Below are 20,409 nucleotides of genomic sequence, written 5' to 3'. Positions count from 1 at the left end.
CATATCCATCACCCAAAGTCAGATTGTCTTCCATCACCTTCTAACTGGTTTTCTTTGTGCCCCTTCTCTCCTCCAACCCCCTCCTTCTTCCCCCCATCCGATAACCCCTACACTCTTGTCCATGTCTCTGAGCCTCATTTTTATGTCCCACCTATGTATGGAATCATATAGTTCTTAGTTTTTTCTGATTTACTTATTTCACTCAGTATAATGTTATCAAGTTCATCCATGTTGTTGTAAATGATTTGATGTCATTATGTCTTATGGCTGAGTAGTATTTCATAGTATATATATACCAAAGCTTTTTAATCCACTTGTCCACTGACAGACACTTGGGCTGTTTCCAGATCTTTGCTATTGTGAACAATGCTGCCATAAACATGGGGGTGCATTTCTTCTTTTAAAACAGTGCTATAGTGTTCTTGGGGTATATTCCTAAAAGTGAGATAGCTGGGTCAAAAGATAGTTCGATTTTTAATTTTTTGAGGAATCTCCATACTGTTTTCCACAGAGGCTGCACCAGTCTGCATTCTCACCAGCAGTGCAGGAGGGTTCCCTTTTTTCCACATCCTCGCCAGCACTTATTCTGTTGCTTTGTTGATGAGCACCATTCTGATTGGTATGAGGTGATATCTCATTGTGGTTTTATTTGCATTTCTCTAATGATTAGTGATGTTGAGCATTTTTTCATATGCCTATGGGCCATCTGTATGTCCTCTTTGGAGAAGTGTCTATTCATTTCTTTTGCCCATTTTTGATTGGATTGTTGGTCTTCCTGGTATTGAGTTTTACAAGTTCTTTACAAATTTTGGTTATTAACCCCTTATCAGACATATTGTCAAATATATTCTCCCAATGTCTAGTTTGTCTTTTTATTCTGTTTTTATTGACTTTAGCTGCGCAATAACTTTTTAGTTTGATAAAGTCCCATTTGTTTATACTGTCTTTTATTTCACTTGCCTGTGGAGATAAATTGGTAAATATATTGCTGCGAGAGATGTTGGAGAGCTTACTGCCTGTTTTCTTCTAAGATGGTTATGGTTTTACGACTTACATTTAAGTCTTTTATCCATTTTGAGTTTATTTTTGTAAATGGTGTAAGTTGGTGGTCTAGTTTCATTTTTTTGCAGGTAGCTGTCCAATTTTCCCAACACCATTTGTTGAAGAGATTGTCTTTACTCCATTGTATGTTCTTACCTCCTTTGTCAAATATCAGTTGTCCATAAAGGTGTGGGTTTATTTCTGGGTTCTCAGTTCTGTTCCATTGATCTATATACCTGTTCTTATGCCAGTACCAGGCTGTTTTGAGTACAATGGCCTTGTAGTATAACTTGATATCAGGAAGTGTGATACCTCCCACTTTATTCTTCCTTTTCAAGTTGCTGAGGCTATTTGTGTTCTCTTTTGGTTCCATATAAATTTTTGGAATATGGGAATATGTGTTCTGTATCTTTGAAGTAAGTCATTGGTATTTTATTTTATTTTTATTTATTCATTTTAAAGAGGAGAGGGAGAGGCAGAGAGGGAGAGAGAGAGGAGAGACAGAGAGAGAGAAGGGGGGAGGAGCTGGAAGCATCAACTCCCATATGTGCCTTGACCAGGCAAGCCCAGGGTTTTGAACCGGAGACCTCAGCATTCCAGGTCGACGCTTTATCCACTGCACCACCACAGGCCAGGCAGTCATTGGTATTTTAATCAATATTGCATTGAATTTATAAATTGCTTTGGGTAATATAGACATTTTAATGATGTTTATTCTTCCTGACCATGAGCACAGTAAATGCTTCCACTTGTTTGTATATCCCTGATTTATTTTATCAATGTTTTATAATTTTCAGAGTACGAGTCTTTAATTTCCTTGGTTAAATTTATTCCTAGGTACTTTATTTTTTTGGTTGTAACGGTGAAGGGGATTGCTTCCTTACTTTCTTTTTCTGACAGTTCATTGTTAGTGTATAAAAATGCCTCTGATTTCTGAGCATTAATTTTATATCCTGCCACCTTGCTGAATTCGTTTATCAGGTTCAATCGTTTTTTGACTGAGACTTTAGGGTTTTCCATATACAATATCATATCATCTGCAAATAATGATAGTTTTTCTTCTTCTTTTCCAATTTGGATGCCTTTTATTTCTTTTTCTTGTTTGATTGCTGTGGCTAGGAATTCCAGAACTATGTTGAATAAGAGTGATGAAAGGGGCAGCCCTGCCTTGTTCCTGATCTTAAGGGTATTGCTTTTAATTTTTGTCCATTGAGTATGATGTTGGCTGTGGGTTTATCATAGATGGACTTTATCATGTTGAGGTATGTTCCCTGTATTCCCACTATGCTGAAAGTTTTGATCATAAATGGGTGCTGGATTTTATCAAATGCTTTTTCTGCATCTATTGAAATTATAATGTAGTTTTTCTCCTTCCTTTTGTTTCTGTGATGAATCACATTGATTGATTTGCAAATATTGTACCAGCCTTGCCCCCCAAAATAAATCCCACTTGATCATGGTGTATGATTTTTTCATATATTGCTGGATCTGGTTTGCTAATATTTTGTTGAGGATTTTAGCATCTAAATTCATCAAGGATATTGGCCTATAGTTTTCTTTCTTTGTAGAAGGATTGCTGGGTCATATGGTAGTTGTATTTTTAATTTTTTGAGGAACCACCATACTTTCTTCCATAGTGGTTGTACTACTTTACATTCCCAGAAACAGTGGATGAAGGTTCCTTTTTCTTCACAGCCTCTCCAAAACTTATTACCTGTCTTGTTGATAATAGCTCATCTAACAGGTGTGAGGTGGTATCTCATTGTAGTTTTGATCTGCATTTCTCTAATAGCTAATGAAGATGAGCATCTTTTCTTATATCTATTGGCCATTTCTATTTTTTCCTGGGAGAAGTGTCTGTTCATAACCTCTTCCCATTTTTTTATTAGATTGTTTGCATGTTTGTTCTTGAGTTTTATGAGTTCTTTAAATATTTTGGATATTAAGCCCTTATTTGTGCTGTTGTTTGAAAATATCATCTCCCCTTTAGTTGGCTGTCTGTTTGTTTTGTTGTCAGTTTCTTTTGCTGTGCAAAAGATTCTTAGTCTGATGTAGTCCCATTCATTTATCTTTGCCTTCACTTCTCTTGCCTTTGGAGTCAAATTCATAAAGTGCTCTTTATAACCAAGGTCCATGAGTTTAGTACCTATGTTATCTTCTATGTAATCTATTGTTTCAGGTCTTATACTTAGGACTTTGATCAATTTTGAATTAATTTTAGTACAAGGGGACAAACTGTAGTCTAGTTTCATTCTTTTGCATGTGGTTTTCCAGTTTTTCCAGCAGCATTTGTTGAAGAGGCTTTCTTTTCTCCATTGTGTGTTGTTGGCCCCTTTATCAAAAATTATTTGACCATACATATGTGGTTTTATTTCTAAACTTTCTATTCTATTCCTTTGGTCTGGGTGTCTATTTTTCTGCCAATACCATGCTGTTTTGATTATCATAGCTCTATAATATAATTTCAAGTCAGGTATTGTAATGCCCTCAGATTCGTTCTTTTTCCTTAGGATTGCTCTGGCTATTCAGGGTTTTTTATAGTTCCATATAAACCTGATAATTTTTTGTTCCATTTCTTTAAAAAATGACATTGGAATTTTGATGGGAATTACATTAAATTTGTATATCGCTTTGGGTAACATAGTCATTTTGATTATATTTATTCTTCCTATTCAAAAACAAGGAATATTTTTCTATTTCATTAATATCTTTTTTGATTTCCCTTAACAGTGTTTTGTAGTTTTTATTTTATAGGTCCTGTACATTCTTTGTTATGTTTATTCCTAGGTGTTTTATTTTATTTTTTTGTTGTTGTTGCAACTATGAAGGGGATTGTTTTTTTGAGCTTGTTTTCTGATGGTTTCATTGCTAGCATATAGAAAGGCAATGGACTTTTGTATATTAATTTTGTATCCTGCGGCCTTACTGTATTGGTTTATTGTTTCTAGTAGTCTTTTTCTGTAGTTTTTGGGGTTTTCGATGTACAGGATTATACCATCTGCAAAAAGTGAAACCTTTACTTCTTCTTTCCCAATACGAATGCCTTTTATTTCTTTCTCTTGTCTGATTGCTCTGGCTAGAACTTCCAGCACTACATTGAATAAGAGTGGAGAGAGTGGACAACCCTGTCTTGTTCCTGATTTAATGGAGAAAGTCCTCAGTTTTATGCCATTTAATATGTTGTTAGCTGAATGTTTATCATAGATGGTCTTTATTATGTTGATATTTTTCTCCTATACTCATTTTGTTAAATGTTTTAAACATAAAATGATGTATTTTATCAAATTGGCTTTTCTGCATCTATTGATAAGATCATGTGGTTTTTGTTTTTGTTTTGTTGATATGATGTATTATGTTAACTGTTTTACATATGTTGAATCATCCTTGTGATTCTGGGATGAATCCCACTTGATCATAATGAATCATTTTTTTAATGTGTTGTTGTATTAGATTTGCTAGTATTTTGTTTAGTATTTTAGCATCTGTATTCATTAGATATATTGGTCTGTAGTTTTCTTTTTTTGTGTTGTCCTTGCCAGGTTTTGGTATGAAGGTTATGTTGGCCTCATAAAATATGTTTGTCAGTATTGCTTCTTCTTCAATTTTTTGGAAGACTGAGTAGAATAGGAACCAAGTCTTCTTTGAATGTTTGATAGAATTCACTAATATAGCCATCTGGCCATGAACTTTTATTTTTGGGGAGGTTTTTGATAGTTGTTTCTATTTCCTCCCTGTTTATGGGTCTGTTTAGGCTTTCTGCTTTTTCATGACTTAGTCTAGGAAGATCGTATTGTTCTAGGAATTTTATCCATTTCTTCTAGATGGTTAAATTTGGTGGCATATAGTTTTTCATAGTATTCTACAATAATTCTTTGTATATCTATGATATCTATGGTGATTTCTCCTCTTTCATTTTGGATTTTGTTTATATGAGTCCTTTCTCTTTTTTCCTTGGTGAGTCTTGCCAAGGGTTTGTCAATTTTGTTGATCTTTTCAAGGAACCAGCTCTTTGTTTTATTAATTTTTTCTATAGTTTTTCTGTTCTCTATTTTGTTTACTTCTGCTCTGATTTTTATTATGTCCTTTCTTCTACTGGTTTTGGATTGTCTTTGTTCTTCTTTTTCTAGTTCCTTAAGATGTGAAGTTAAGTGGTTTACTTGGGCTCTCATTTGTTTGTTCATGTAGGCCTGTAGTGATATTAACTTCCCTCTTATTACTGCTTTTGCTGCATCCCAGAGATTCTGCTATATCATATTGTTATTTTTGTTGTCTGTATGTAACTTTTTTCTTTTTTTTTTCTTTTTTGTATTTCTCTGAGTTGGAAATGGGGAGGCAGTCAGATAGACTCTCGCATGCACCCAACCAGGATCCACCCAGCATGCCCACCAGGGGGCAATGCTCTGCCCATCTTGTGGCATTGCTCTCACGCAATCAGAGCCATTCTAGTGCCTGAGGCAGAGGCCACAGAGCCATCCTCAGCACCTGGGCAAATGCTGCTCCAATGGAGCCTTGGTTGTGGGAGGGGAAGAGAGAGACAGAAAGGAAGGAGAGGGAGAGGGGTGGAGAAGCAGATGGTCACTTCTCCTTTGTGCCCTGGCCAGGAATCGAACCAGGGACTCCCGCACGCCAGGCCGACGCTCTACCACTGAGCCAACTGGCCAGGGCCTGTATGTAACTTTTGATCTCTGCTTTTATTTCTTCTTTGACCCACTCATTTTTTAAAAGTATGTTGTTTAGTTTCTACATTTTTGTGGGTTTGTTTACCTCTTTTTTGCAGTTGAATTCTATTTTCAATGCTTTATAATTAGAGAATATGCTTGGTATAATCTCAATCTTTCTGAATTTGTTAATGTTATTTTTGTAGCCCTACATATGGTCAATTCTTGAGAATGTTTCATGTACACTAGATAAAAATGTACACTCTGGCACTTTGGGATGAAATGTCCTGTAGATGTCTATCGTATCCAATTGTTCTAGTGTTTTGTTTAAAGTCATTATTTTTTTACTGATTTTCTGTTTGGATGAACTATCTAGAGCCGTCAGTGGTGTATTGAGTCTCCAAGTATGATTGTATTTTTGTCGGTTTTTGTTTTTAGGTCAGTCAGTAGCTGTCTTATATATTTTGGTGCTGCTTGGTTTGGTGCATATATATTAAGAAGTGTTATATCTTCTTGATTCAGTGTCCCCTTTATCATTATGAAATGACCATTTTTGTCTCTGAATACATTTTCTGTCTTTCAGTCAGGATTGTTAGATATGAGTATTGCTACATCTGCTTTTTTTTAGTGTTATTTGCTTGGAGTATTGTTTTCCAGCCTTTCACTTTGAATTTGTTTTTATCCTTATAGCTTAGATGTGTTTCTTGTAGGCAGCATACAGTTGGATTTTCTTTTTTAATCCATTCTGCTACACTGTGCCTTTTTATTGGTGAGTTCAATCCATTTACATTTAGTCTATTGACACCTGAGGGTTTCCTATTGCCATTTTATATATTGCTTTATGATAGTTTTGTATCCTGTTTGGTTCTTCTCTTTTATTTTTTTATTATTTGTTTTTGTTTGGTCATAATCCATACTTCTTTACTCTGTTACTTCTTTTTTCAAGCCATGTACTTCTGTGGTGGTTTTTTCACGGGTGGTTGCCATTAAGTAATGGAAAGCATACATATCATGTTCATTGTAGTACATTATCTCATGAGTGTTTCTGCACTCCATCCTCCTTTGCTACTGTTAATCTTTCTCCTTTCCCTTTTTTTGTTTCTTTGTCACAGATTAATCTTTTTTTTTATTGTAATCTTGATGGAGCTTTTACTTGTAGTTTTGTTTTGTTTTGTTCTTTGTATCTGGTCAGAAAATCCCCTTTAATATTTCCTGAAGTGGGGATTTTCTGGTGATAAATTCCCTCATCTTTTCTGTATCTGTGAATGTTTTTATTTCTCCTTCATATTTGAAGGATAGCTTTGGTGGGTATAGTATTCTTGGCCAGAAGTTTCTCTCTTTCAAATCTTTAAATATTGAGGTTTACTCTCTTCTAGCTTGTAGAGTTTCTGCTGAGAAATCTGATGATAATCTAATGGGCCTTCCTTTATATGTTGTATTCTTCTTTTCCCTGGTTGCCTTGAGAATTTTTTCTTTGTCATTGGTTTGTGCCAATTTTATTATGATTTGTCTTGGAGTAGGTTTGTTAGGGTTAAGATAACTCAGTGTTCTGTTTGCTTCTTGAATTTGAGGCTTTAGTTCTTTCCACAGACTTGGGAAGTTCTTGTCTATTATTTGTTTGAATAATTCTTCAATCCATTTTCTTTCTCTTCTCCTTCTGATATACCCATTATTCTTATGTTGCTCTTTTTGATGAAGTCAGACAATCCCTGTATGGCTATCTCATTTTTGTTTTAATACATGAGTCTCTCTCCTATTCTCTCTGTAGTACCTCTAGTTGCCTGTCTTCTATGTCACTAATTCTCTCCTCTATCTGGCCTGTTCTATTGGCTAAGCTTGTTACCTCGTTTTTCATTTCATGGATTGAGTTTTTTTTTATCTCTGTTTGATTCATTTTCATAGTTTCAATTTCCTTGGTGATATATTCTGTTTATTGAATTGTTTTTTGAGCTCCCTAAATTGCCTTTCTGTGCTTTCTTGTATATCCTTGAGTATTTTAGGACTTCAATTTTAAATTTTCTGTCATTTAACTCCAAGGTTTCTAAGCTATTGAAATTTTTTGATAGATTTTTTCTCATCTATATGAGCTAAATCACTGTCTTTTGTATCTGTGATATTCTATTTCTTTTTCTTTAATGTCATTTGAGAGTGGTATTGTTAATAATACTAATAAGAGTTGATAAGAAATTTTTTTTTGAGAAAATGCTGTAAAAAACTAAAAATTCTATTGTGCTAAGTGGAACAAAAATATGTAGAATGGAGGGCCTGGGTTGGGGGGGGGGTGACAAAGAGGCAAAGTCGAGGCAAGAACCCACAAAATGCCACAAAGAAAAAATTTGGTTCAAGAATAAAATAATTTGTTTGTAAATGATGATCAAAATGAGAGAAATAGTGTAAGAGAAAAGAAAAAAAATAAAAAGAGTAAAAAGAAATAAAAATACAGTGAAAAATGAAGATTCTATTGTATTAAGTGGCACAAAAACTATAGAATGTAGAGCTGGAGTTGGGGGAAATACTAAAGAGATAAAGAGAGAAATAAAAAGCATACAAAATGCCACAAAGAAAAAATTTGAATCCATAATAAAATAATTTGTGGGTGAGATTCAAATGAGAGATAAAGTGAAGGAGAAAAAAAGAAACAAAAAGAGAAAAAAATGAGTTAAAGTTTTGGAATGTAACACTCATAGAAAAAAAAGAATGGAAAATGTAACAGCTATGAGTAATAATGTTCAAAATGAAAAGAAAATAATAAAACAAAAGAGGATAAAATGACCAAGGTGGAAGAAAAAAATAAAAGATAAAAAATAAAAGAAAAATAATGGAAAAAGTTATAAAGTCTGTGGATTTTCTTTGTTTTGAGAAGTTATCTTCTTCCTTTTTCTTTCTTCTCTCTCTTTTTGGCTGGTGGCGCTGTACCCCAGGTTCTGCCCCTGTGGCACTTTTAGGCAGAGATTTGCTGTTGTGTCGCTATGGTGATGACATAAACTTGGCCTCAGTCCAGTTGGTAGGTGGGGCTTGTTAGCATTTCCATGCCCGACAATGGGAGAGTCCGTTTTCCTGGATCCTTTCCCCAAATCTCTCCTTCCTGAACCAGCAGCCTGGACCAAGCTGTAAAGTTGCCCCAGCCACTGCCTAGAGAGCAAGAGACTCTAAGAGCTGCCAAATCCCCATTCTATCTCCAGTCAATGCAGGGTTCTGGGTAAGGCTTTGCCCGCCAGAGCCGCCAGCATAATCAGGCAGGGCTGGGAGCCAATTGCCTTTCAGGAGTCTTTCTGTGAGCCTCCGAACATGTCTAGTATGCCTCAGCACTCCACAGATGTGCTCTCCAGGGGCTGTCTGCAAGCTGCCTGTACACCGTTCCCCCCACCATTTCCACAGTTCTCAGGGATGTGCTTCATTAGCCTCTATGGCTGGCAGAGTTGCCGTGCCCAGACAAGTCCTGGCGTAGATAAGCCGTCTCTGGTGTACTTCCCACATGCTGTTGTTTGGGAAGCCAGGATTATTCAGAGACTCTAGTCACAGCCCACACAGAGGGTCACTATTGACAGTCTCTGACCCAGCCCCTCCTTCCAGTAATGCAGGCACCCATGCTCAAAGCATCACGTGGATCCAGTCGCACACTGCCCGCACTCGCCGACGGGGATACTGGGAGTAAACAAGGGAACCGCTCTCCCACTTCTGCCGAGTTCTGGTGCTGGCATTAGCTCCACGTGGGCTGAGCCGTGGGCTCACTCTCTCCTCGGCTTGAACACCCCTGCCATAGCCCAGCTTTTCCCATGCCCCCAGCCCTCCCTTTCACTCAGTTCCAAGTGAAAGCACGCCTTTCTCAGGTCAGTGAGGAAGGCAGAATACTCTGTTCTTTGGCTTACTTCCTTCAGAGTGGATTATATATTCAGCCACCTTTTCACCCAATCATACCTTTGTTTGATGTATGTGTATTTCAGATGCTTCTGGGATAGTTTTTCTGTCTCTAGTTGTTGAATTTGTTGAAGTTTCAGGGAGAGGTATCAGGTGCACTCCTCACAGCTCCATTTCTCTGATGTCACTACCCTGATAAAGCTAAATTATTAATCTGCTAGCACTACTACAATTTTATTGGTTTTTGTTTTTATTATTATTATTGTTGCTTCTATTACTAAATAAGGGAGGTTAAAATCAAGAATTTGCATTTATTCATGTGTAGAAATTGAAAGGCATTGCTACATTAATTTGTTTATGTGTATTTGTGGAATTAACCAAGTAAATTTAACCAATTTAACCAAATAAGATTTTATTTATGTTTATTCTGAGGTTTTTGTTTCTGTGTTTGTTTTGCTAAGATGCTACATGCAGGATTGCCAGAGCTAAGTGGAATCTGAGACCTGAAATATGTGTACAATAATCTTCATGCACAACACACGGACCTGGAAGCAACAAGTCATTTTACCAAGTAAGGTTAGCTATGAAGGGATGAGTGTGCACTTATGCATTTGTGCACACATATTTTACATTTGAGATGATTTGGGAGTGAACAGTTATTAGAATGAAGCTATCATATCTAGAACCAGCTGCTTTCTCCTTTCCGAAGGGGTAGAAAAGATCAACGTGATTATCTCACACAAGACTTTGTTAGAGTTTCTGCAGCAAGGTATTGTGTGCTAACTGGATTCTTTATCTAACATATTGCTCAGTAAGTAGTCCCTGAAAATAGCAAGAGCTGACATAAATAATTTGGTTGTTCTATTTAAACTATGTCCAGAAAAACATTTTGGAAAAAGAGATTTATGATGAAATATGGATTCACTACTTTCATCTCTAAGACAATACAATGATGTGTCATTGCTTGGACAGAACAATTATAGTGCTATAATTTACAAAATGATTGGTCTTTTCATTGAAAATTTAAAAGAGAAAAAAACTGTATATTGGACAAAAAAAGTACTTCTGGGTCCTGGCCAAAGCAAAACTGTAAACATGCTTTATTTGTCAGCCAGAGTCCCATCCCTCCACTTCTCCCCATTTCACCTGCCCTACCAAGATCTATAAAGAGCAGAATCTTAGATATGGGTGAGCTTGTCTAAGTGAACTCATCTCCCCTTTCCATTCAATAGGATTTGAACTAAAATGAGAAGTAGATCTGCAGCCAATAACCTCCTGGTAGTGAGCGAGTATATCACCTCCTGCATATCTTCTGCCAAGCTAATTTTCTCAGTTTCAGATGTTACATAGTATGTTCTGTTAATTAAACTTCTTTCAGGAAATTTATGGTAAAGAATGTGTCCTCCACTGCAAACTTAAAAGGCATCTCATCATCTAAATTAGGGCACATTTCTCTGTTCTATTATTATCTTTGATTTGCCATTTCCTACCTCTTAATTTTGAGGACCTTATAATTTAATTTTCTTTATGAAGGTTTATTCACCTCAACTCTATTATTACCAAATGAAATAATCTTTTGGATAAGATCACTTTTTCAATATACATTCACTCCTGCTTTGTATATTTAACTTATGTTTACAGACTCATCAGAAATGCTTCCAAAGAATCAAAAATTAATGGAATATAGGGGGAGTCAGATCTAACTTTCCATCCTACTCATCCCTTGAGACTTTGGACAACTACTACCTCATCCACAAAACTCCTTAGATTATTCTAGTACTGACTAGTCTTTCCTTCTAGAATTCTACAAAACATGTTTTTTTATGCTATGCTTAATTTATTATTGAATTACATACTATATAGTTTATCACCTTAATTAATATACTTGTCAGTTACATCAATTTTTCTCAAGTAAAGCTGGAGACATATTCTCACTTCCCTACTTGCAAAAATAACTGAATGTGAAACAAACACTGTTCTCTTTAAAATATTTTTAAAAGTTTAATTTAACAGAAAACAATTTAAACATCATTCAGTATATAAAAGCATATAAAATGGTTAAAATTTAATTCAGAGCTTCTTGTGCATCTGGCCCTGTTCTAAGTGCTCTCCATATATTAACTTATTTAAGCATCATAACAAGTCTGTGAGGTAATATCATTTTTACCTATATTTTTAGATTAGAATATTAAGACATGAAAGAAGTTAAAGAATTTGCCAAAGGTACAGCCCATAAGGGAGAGTCACGGTTTGAATCCAAGGGGTCATACTTCAGAGTGTGGGTCTTAAACTCTACCCTGTGCTCAAACCCTCTCCCATACACAAGCTCTAGGAGATGTGCTGCTTCATAATTCAGACTGTAATTTTCGAAAGGTTCTTTAGAGCCTACGTTGGCTGCAGTTTAACCAAAGTGGATCCCACACCTTTTATCAGGCACTAATCCTGATTTCCTGAACATCCCAAGTAGTAGTGGAAGACAGAAGTCCCTATCTCTGTGCCACCACCAGGTGTCCCTGGAGTGTTTGACTTGGTATCTGTATAATTGCTGCCCAAGGAACCCCAATGGGATAATTTGACCAGTGACACCAAGGCAGTCACCTTCTTTCTTTTTCTGCTTTGGCCCATTACCAGATGCCTGAAGCTCTATATTTTTTCCCCTTTCTTCCTCAGCAAACTTTCTAATGAGATACACTCTTCCTTTAGTTTCCAAAAGCCTGTTTTAGTAGTATATTTTATCTTAAAGTCTCAGTTGCGTACCTTTATTTTTAGATAAGATTTCATTTGTTCTGAGCGTGTCTTTTCAACTTTTCTCTTAGTTCCCTGGGCATCACATGTGGATCAAGTGTTGAGAATTTTTTCCATCACACCAATAGCAAGTACTGTGAAGAATTTGCTGTTGAGGTTCAAGAAAGCTCAACTGATTGTAACCATGATTCTTCACCATTTAAAAAAAGTTATTAAGATCTCTTCATTATTTAGATATTTTAAATCTTTAAAAAATATATATAATATTTCTTTTGTTAATACTTCGGTAAAAATACTTAAACAATGAATGGAATTAATTTATAAAAGTTACTTGGTTAATTCAAATTAATGGAGCTTTAAATGACAAGATTCAAATAAATGTTAAAAAGTATGCACTCATTCACTTTTCTAGGTAAATAATATTATCTTAAAATGCATTCTCTGACATCACATGGATTTCTAAACTGAAGGAAAACCCTAAAGTGTAGACATTAGTGCACATAATTTACCCCCCCTCCAAAAAAAATGTTCTCAAATGGCTACAGCATTGGTCTTGGTGCTTCAAGGAATGTCATTCACTCTAAATAATTATGAGAGCTGTTGTACAGTTAAATTCCTTGTCTTCTTTGTTCTAATAGGCTAAAAGTGTTTTATTTAATGTATTTTTAAAGATTTATTTATTTATTTTAGAGAAAGACAAAAACATCAATCTGTTTCTGTATGTCCCTGACCAGGGGTCAAGCTCACAACCTTGGCATATCAGGACAGTGCTCTAACCAACTGAGGTATCCAACCAGGGCAGTGAAAAAATTTTTTGTCACTATTTATTTGGATGTCACTACTAAGCTACAGATAAAAATAAGACAAGAAAATTCACCTTCCCTCCCCCATTACTGAGCTCACAGATTTGGGCTTTGAATGAGGACTGGGCCATCTGAGAAACAGCATGTGTGGTTACCTGAAGTGCCTTAGTCCTGACTACAGTATTAGCAGGAAGAGGCTGCATTCTTAACCTTGTTTGAGACTTGAAAGAAACAGATTTTCTTGCCTCTCTAAGGGAGCACTTTACACAGGAGCAATACAAGATTCTACTTCACTCCTGGGTATTCACATTCTGGATTAAGAGTAATTATAAGAGTTTTGGAGAATACTGTATTTTGGGTGACATTAAGAACTCTATCACAATTAATGGCATTTAGAAAATATATGTATATTAAAATTGGTTTGCTGGCCACAAACGTTTTTCACATTGTTGCCAACTCTTCCTTCTGCTTCCCTTACTTTTTTCTACTCCTCTTTCAGCTGAGTGCTGTTGAATAGAACCAAGAAAGTATCATGACTCAGTCCCTGTAAATTGATATTCTCATATAATATCTCTGATGGGTCCACTGCTACAAAACAAAAACAACCATCCATTAAAATGCTGTCCAAACAGGTTGTTTCAGAATTTTCAATCACTCTCAAACCTCGGGTTAGCTGTCCTTAGAAACAGATAACTTATTTTACAGCCCAGTCTGGGATCATAAAGTATAAGCTTCTCTACCTAATACCCTCCTACATACAGATTATGCTTTTCACTTCATCCATTTCCTCCTCCAAAAATGTGAAAGCAAATTTTGCATGTTTTTCCATTATTCCACTGGGTCTGCTGCACAGATTTTCTGATTTAGTAAATATAAGAACTCTTGTCCTTCCATTGAAATTGAAAGTAATTGGAAGCAAAACAAAACTCCAAATCTCAAAAAAAAAAAAAAAAAAAAAAAAAAGTAGCTTGCATTAGTGAGGTGTTTTGGTAGCAAGAACCAGAGATTCTATCTGGTATCCTTGGGTAAAAGGATATACATGGACTCAACTGCAACCTAACAAATCCCAGAAACCAATGGAGTCCGGCTAGTTTCTAATGGAAAACAAGATATTCTATTCTGCTTTTCTGTGCTTATCATATTCTCCTCTTTTTTTGTCCATTGTCTAGTATTCTCTAGTATGAATTCCCAAGAGAATCAATATCATTGGCTTAACTAGTTACCTTTGTTCCTATTGAACAGGGTTCTTCATGAAAAACTATCATCTATTCTCTTCCTTACTTATGCTCCTATCATGGGCCATGCCTTCACAAAGAACAACCTACAGTTTCTTCTCTGAACTTTGAGGTTTAGAAAGAATAGTCATAAATATGATGGACAGAGCAGGCATAGTGACTGTCCCAGCAGATAGAACTGTGAAGCCATTTGATATGTTGATAACCCAGAGATAGTATCCCAGGTCTCCACATCACAGGCAAAGGGACCAGAGCCCCTGAACCACCTTAGGGTGTGAAGACAAAATGCCAGAAATTCCAGATATTCCCTCATTCCTCCTTACTTATTTCTCATGGTTACAGAATAAGATGAGACTCTTTAGGCTCAAATGTTTCAAAACATAGTTCAATGCTTTTCTATCTGGTTTCTCTTAAACATTGAGAGATAATGGGACAGGAATACAAATTTCTAGGTTCTTTTAACATTACATTTTCTGGATGCTTTTTTAGTACTTTGTAAATTAATATCCCATGTATTATCTATTTCCACAAATAAAGGTCAAAGTTTTCTTTTGCCTTAGCTTAACCATTGATACCTATAGAAATAAGTGATCCCAAGAAATAAAAAGCAGAATCTCAAGAAATTAACAATTGTAGTGTCCAACTTTCCCTAAATTAGGAAAGCAGATTCAAAGAAAAATGCAAAGTGAAATTTTTTTTCACTGTGAAAGTCTCCCATTTTTAAAATTTAATTATAAGAACTAGTCTAAACTAAATTGACTAAATAAAGTATTCTTTTAACTGCAGGTATAACAGGTTGCACAATACTGCCCTTCCAAAACTGCATGGCCTAGTCACACTCACTACAATGTTTGAAAGTTTAGTTGCTGTTCTAAATTTCTGCAATAGGAGAATCTCTATTTTTAAATTACATAAATTACAATGGCCCAATTTGCCTAAATATCAAGTCAGGATACACGTTAGATGGGAAAAAAAAAGAGAGAGAGAGAGATTTTGAACTCTTTGGGAGAGTATCAATCTAAAGGTTAAAGACATTTGAAAAGTTTAATGTACTCACCAAGAGTACCAGAAATCATTAGTTTAAAAGATGAATAGTCCAGATGGCTCTGTTTCACGACAGCTGTTATCTCCCAACAGCTTTGTGCATCAGTCAATCCTCACTAGTCTGCCTGACCCTGCTAATTGCATAAAACTGCTATATTCCAGGAATTTAACAAGTAGCAAGGCATAATTTACTATTTTAAAAACATTTTTCATATTTTAAAGATTTTAATTGGCTTACTTATAGCACCACTTATCATTATTGATTTTTCTATATTATTGCATGTTGAGATTTTTTTTTTGCTTTGCATACAATTTTATTTTAATATCATCAATAAAATAAGCTCACTTTGGGAGAGGAGGAGAGTAATCTGGAATATCATGTCATTGACACATTATTTATATATAGTAAATCCAGTCTATCAACCTTTCCTTAGTTCCTTTATTTCATTTGCTTTGCTTTGGCCAATTTTTGAAAGGAGTCTTCATTAGAAATTAAGAATTACTCATTCCTAGTCAAGGCCATGGAGACTGGAACTCTTGTTTGTATGCACAGTTAAGTACCTGTAATGAGAGAAAGACAAGATGGCGATGGAGTAGGCAGATGTACCAACTTCCACCTCCCAGAACCAAAGTGGATTACAAACTAATTTTAAGAACCATCATCTGGAAAAACCAACCTTGGACTAAACTAAAAGAACTCTTCAACCAAGGAACACTGAAGAAGGCACACTGACACTGGTAGGAAAAGCGGAAATGCGGAGAGGGCTGCCCAGCTCCCTGGAGCGAACAGCAGCTGGGAGAGACTCAGGTGGTGGGAAATGAGTTTAGCAGAGAGGGGAGGGTCCTGAGTCCCAGGAACAAAGCTCCAGCCTGCAGCCCCAGAGCCTAGAAGAGGCATATGGACAGTTTTTAGCTGGAAACAAGACAGGATACTGTTTGTGAGAAAGAGACTGATTTCTCAGACCCAGGATTCTTCTTAAAGGGACCATGCAGAAAACCTCTCTCACATCCACTCACTCGGGGCTCTGGGGGGCAGGGAGAGAGGAGAGGACCAGAGTAGCAGGAAGAGAGTGTAATCTAGGAGGCACAGGGAGAAACATTTTGAGAGACAGCCACCCTAACCCCTAGGATGAGTCACTCCCCAAATCTGAAGTGAATATTTCCCCTGGAAACAGCAATATCAGCAAAGGGAAGCAGGACACCAGTCAAACAAACTCTCCTGCAGCTCTCAGAGCAGAGTCGCTTAGAAGGAGGGAGATTTCAGGACTACAGTTGTGAGTGTTAGGGTCTGAGCTGCAGTGCCCCCACCCACACGGCTAAGGGCTTGCCCAAGGGCGGGGGGCGGCAGTTCTGTCGGCAAGGGCAGAAGCCGGCTGGCCACCACTGAGGCCCAGGTGTGAGATCAGTCTTGCCTGGCTGGGGAAGAAAGGATGTGTAAAAGTAGTCAAGCCCACCTGTGAGCTACCTGCAATCCAGCCTGCGGGAGAAGGGCAGAAGCCCCGGAAGGGGTGGAGACCAGCCCTTGAGCAAGGGCGCAGGAGCACAGCCTTGCCCTGCCAGCGGAACCGAGGCTGTGGCCTGACTTGTGAGGCAGCTCCTCCCCCAGGGGTGGAGCCAAAAGCCCAGAACAGATGGAGTCCCACTACTGATCCTGGGCACACAGTCCTACCTGACCTGTGGAGCCAAAGCTTGCAGCCATCCCACAAGCAGGCTCTTCCTGCAAGGGCGGGGCTAAAGCCCAAAATAAGGCGGAGACCCGCAGCTGAGCAAAGGTGCTCACCCCTGCCCTCAGGGCCGAGCATAACGACACCCGCAAGGGCAGGGCGAAGGCCAAGGCCACTGAGCTTGTACACCCGAGCTCGTGAAAACAACCACTCCTGTGAAGGAGAGGCGGAAACCACAGCAACAGCCCCAGTGAGCAGGCACCAGCAATGCCCATACTAGAATGCCCTAGGCAGGAACAGTAGAGGGAATGGTGGGCCAGCAGACAGACCACACTGAGGAAACGCAGAGGCCACACCCACTGGACTCTAGTGGCCAAAATCTTCTTTTACACTGACAAAATGAGAAGTCTGAGAAATGCAACACAAATGAATCAGAGAAATCCCCAGAAAAGGACCCAAATGAGTCAGATACAACCAAATTACCAGATGCAGAGTTTTAAATAATAATTCTTAGGATGCTCAAAGGTATTATAAAAACAATAGATGGTCATTACGAACACCTAAATAAAGAGATAGCAAATATAAAAAAGGACATTGAAATAATAAAAAAGAATCAGTCAAAAATGACAAATACAATATCAGAAATGAAGAGCACAATGGAAGGAATTAAAAGCAGGATGGATGAAGCTGAGATTCGAATCAGCGAGTTAGAGGACATGATAAATGAAGGCACAGAAGCAGAGCAGAAAAAAGAAAAGAGACACAAAAAGACTGAGAAAACTCTAAGAGAGCTCTGTGACAACATGAAGAGAAATAACATCCACATCATAGGGGTTCCTGAAGAAGAAAAAAAAGAACAAGGGATAGAGACTTTGTTCCAGCATATCATAGCTGAAAACTTCCCTCAATTAAGGCAGGAAAAATATCCCACAAGTTCAAGAAGCACAGAGAACTCCATTAAAGAGAAACCCAAAGAAATCTACCCCAAGGCACATCATAATTAAAATACCAAAGCTAAGTGATTAAGAGAAAATATTAAAAGCTGCTAGAGAAAAAAAAGACTATCACCTACCAAGGAACCCCCATAAAGATGACTTCTGACTTCTCAACAGAAACACTTGAAGACAGAAGGGAATGGCAAGAAATATTCAAAGTAATGCAGAACAAGAGCCTACAACCAAGACTACTTTATCCAGCAAGGCTATCATTTAAAATTAAAGGAGAAATAAAAAGCTTTCTGGAAAAAAAAACACTCAAAGAATTCACTACAACCAAACCCAGGTTGCAAGAAATGCTAAGGGGCCAGTTGTAAACAGATCAAAGGAGAAAAAGAATATAGCAAAAGAGGAATACAATTTTCAAGAATAAAATGGCAATAAACAATTACATATCAATAATAACCTTAAATGTAAATGGATTAAATGACCCAATCAAAAGACATAGGGTAGCTGCATGGATAAGAAAACAGGACCCATATATATGCTGTCTACAAGAGACACACCTTAAAACAAAATATGCACACAGACTGAAGATAAAAGATTGGAAAAAAATATTTCATGCAAATGGAATGAAAAAAAAGCTGAGATAGCAATACTTATATCAGACAAAATGACTTTAAAACAAAGACTATAGTAAGAGATAAGAAGGTCACTACATAATGATAATGGGAGCAATCCAACAGGAAGATATAACCGTTATAAATATCTGTGCACTTAATATAGGAGCACCTAAATATATAAAACAGACTTTGATGGATTTAAAGGGTGAGATCAACAGCAATACTATAATAGTAGGGGATTTCAATACCCCATTAACATCATTAGATAGATCCTCAAAAAAAAAAAAATTAACAAAGAAGCAGCAGACTTAAAGGACATACTAGAGCAAGCCGATTTAATAGATATCTTCAGAACCTTTCACCCTAAGGCAGCAGAATATACATTCTTTTTAATTGCTCATGGTACATTCTCAGATAGACTACATGTTGGGGCACAAAAGTGGTCTCAACAAATTTAAGAAGATTGAAATCATATCAACTATTTTCTCTGATCACAATGGCATTAAACTAGAAATCAACCACAACAGAAAAACTGATAAATACTCAAACACTTGGAAACTAATAGCATGTTATTAAATAACGAGTGGGTTAAAAATGAGATCAAAGAAGAAATTTAAAAATTTCTAGAAATGAACAATAACAAGTATACATCAACTCAAAATTTATGGGACACAGCAAAAGCAGTCCTGAGAAAGAAGTTCATAGCATTACAATCATACCTCAAGAAGCTAAAGAAAGCTCAAATAAACAACTTGATCCTGCATCTAAAAGAACTAGAAAAAGAACAGCAGGTAAAGCCCAGAGCTAGTAGAAGGAAGGAAATAATAAAGATCATAGCAGAAATAAATTACATAGAGGCTAAAGAAACAATGCAGAGGATCAATGAAACCAGAAGCTGGTTTTTTGAAAAGATAAACAAGATTGATGAACCTTTAACGAGACTCACCAAGAATAAAAGAGAAAGGACTCAAATAAAATTAGAAACAAGAGTGGAGAAATAACAACTGACACAACAGAAATATAAAATATTGTAAGAAAATACTATGAAGAACTGTACGCCAACAAACTAGACAACCTAGATGAAATGGACAAATTCCTTGAAACATATAACCTTCCAAAAATTAATCTGGAAGAATCAGAAAACCTAAACAGACAGATTACAACAAATGAGATTGAAACAGTTATCAAAAACTCCCAAAAAAGAAAAGTCCTGGGCCTGATGGCTTCACAAGTGAATTCTACCAAATATTCAAAGAAAAACTAACTCCTATTCTTCTCAAGCTATTTCAAAAAATTCAAGAGGAAGGAAGACTTCCAAGCTCCTTTTATGAGGCAAGTATAATTCTGATTCCAAAACCAGGCAAAGACAACACAAAGAAAGAAAATTGTAGGCCAATATCCCTGATGAATTTAGATGCAAAAATCCTCAACAAAATATTAGCAAACCAGATCCAGCAATATATGAAAAAAATCATACACCATAATCAAGTGGGATTTATTCTTGGGAGGCAAGGCTGGTACAATATTCGCAAATCAATCAATGTGATTCATCACATAAACAAAAGGAAGGAGAAAAACCACATGATAATTTCAATAGATGCAGAAAAAGCATTTGATAAAATCCAGCACCCATTCATGATCAAAATTCTCAGCAAAGTGGGAATACAATGGAACATACCTCAACATGATAAAGGCCATCTATGACAAACCCACAGCCAACATCATACTCAATGGGCAAAAATTAAAAGCAATCCCCTTAAGATCAGGAACAAGGCAGGGGTGCTCCCATTCACCACTCTTATT

At 36.7% G+C, this 20,409-nt stretch overlaps 1 protein-coding gene across 1 annotated transcript in view; it reads left to right on the top strand.

Annotated features, from left to right (window-relative positions):
• PIK3C2G (phosphatidylinositol-4-phosphate 3-kinase catalytic subunit type 2 gamma) overlaps positions 1–20,409 on the top strand; it is a 326,837-nt gene that overhangs the window by 226,153 nt on the left and 80,275 nt on the right. The window contains 1 exon segment of the mRNA XM_066360246.1: positions 10,019–10,128. Coding sequence (XP_066216343.1) covers positions 10,019–10,128 — 110 coding nt within the window.

This window comes from Saccopteryx leptura, chromosome 1, assembly GCF_036850995.1.
Source record: "Saccopteryx leptura isolate mSacLep1 chromosome 1, mSacLep1_pri_phased_curated, whole genome shotgun sequence".
NCBI lineage: Eukaryota > Metazoa > Chordata > Mammalia > Chiroptera > Emballonuridae > Saccopteryx > Saccopteryx leptura.
Note: the sequence above shows the minus strand (reverse complement) of the source record. Positions and strands in the feature narration are given on the sequence as shown.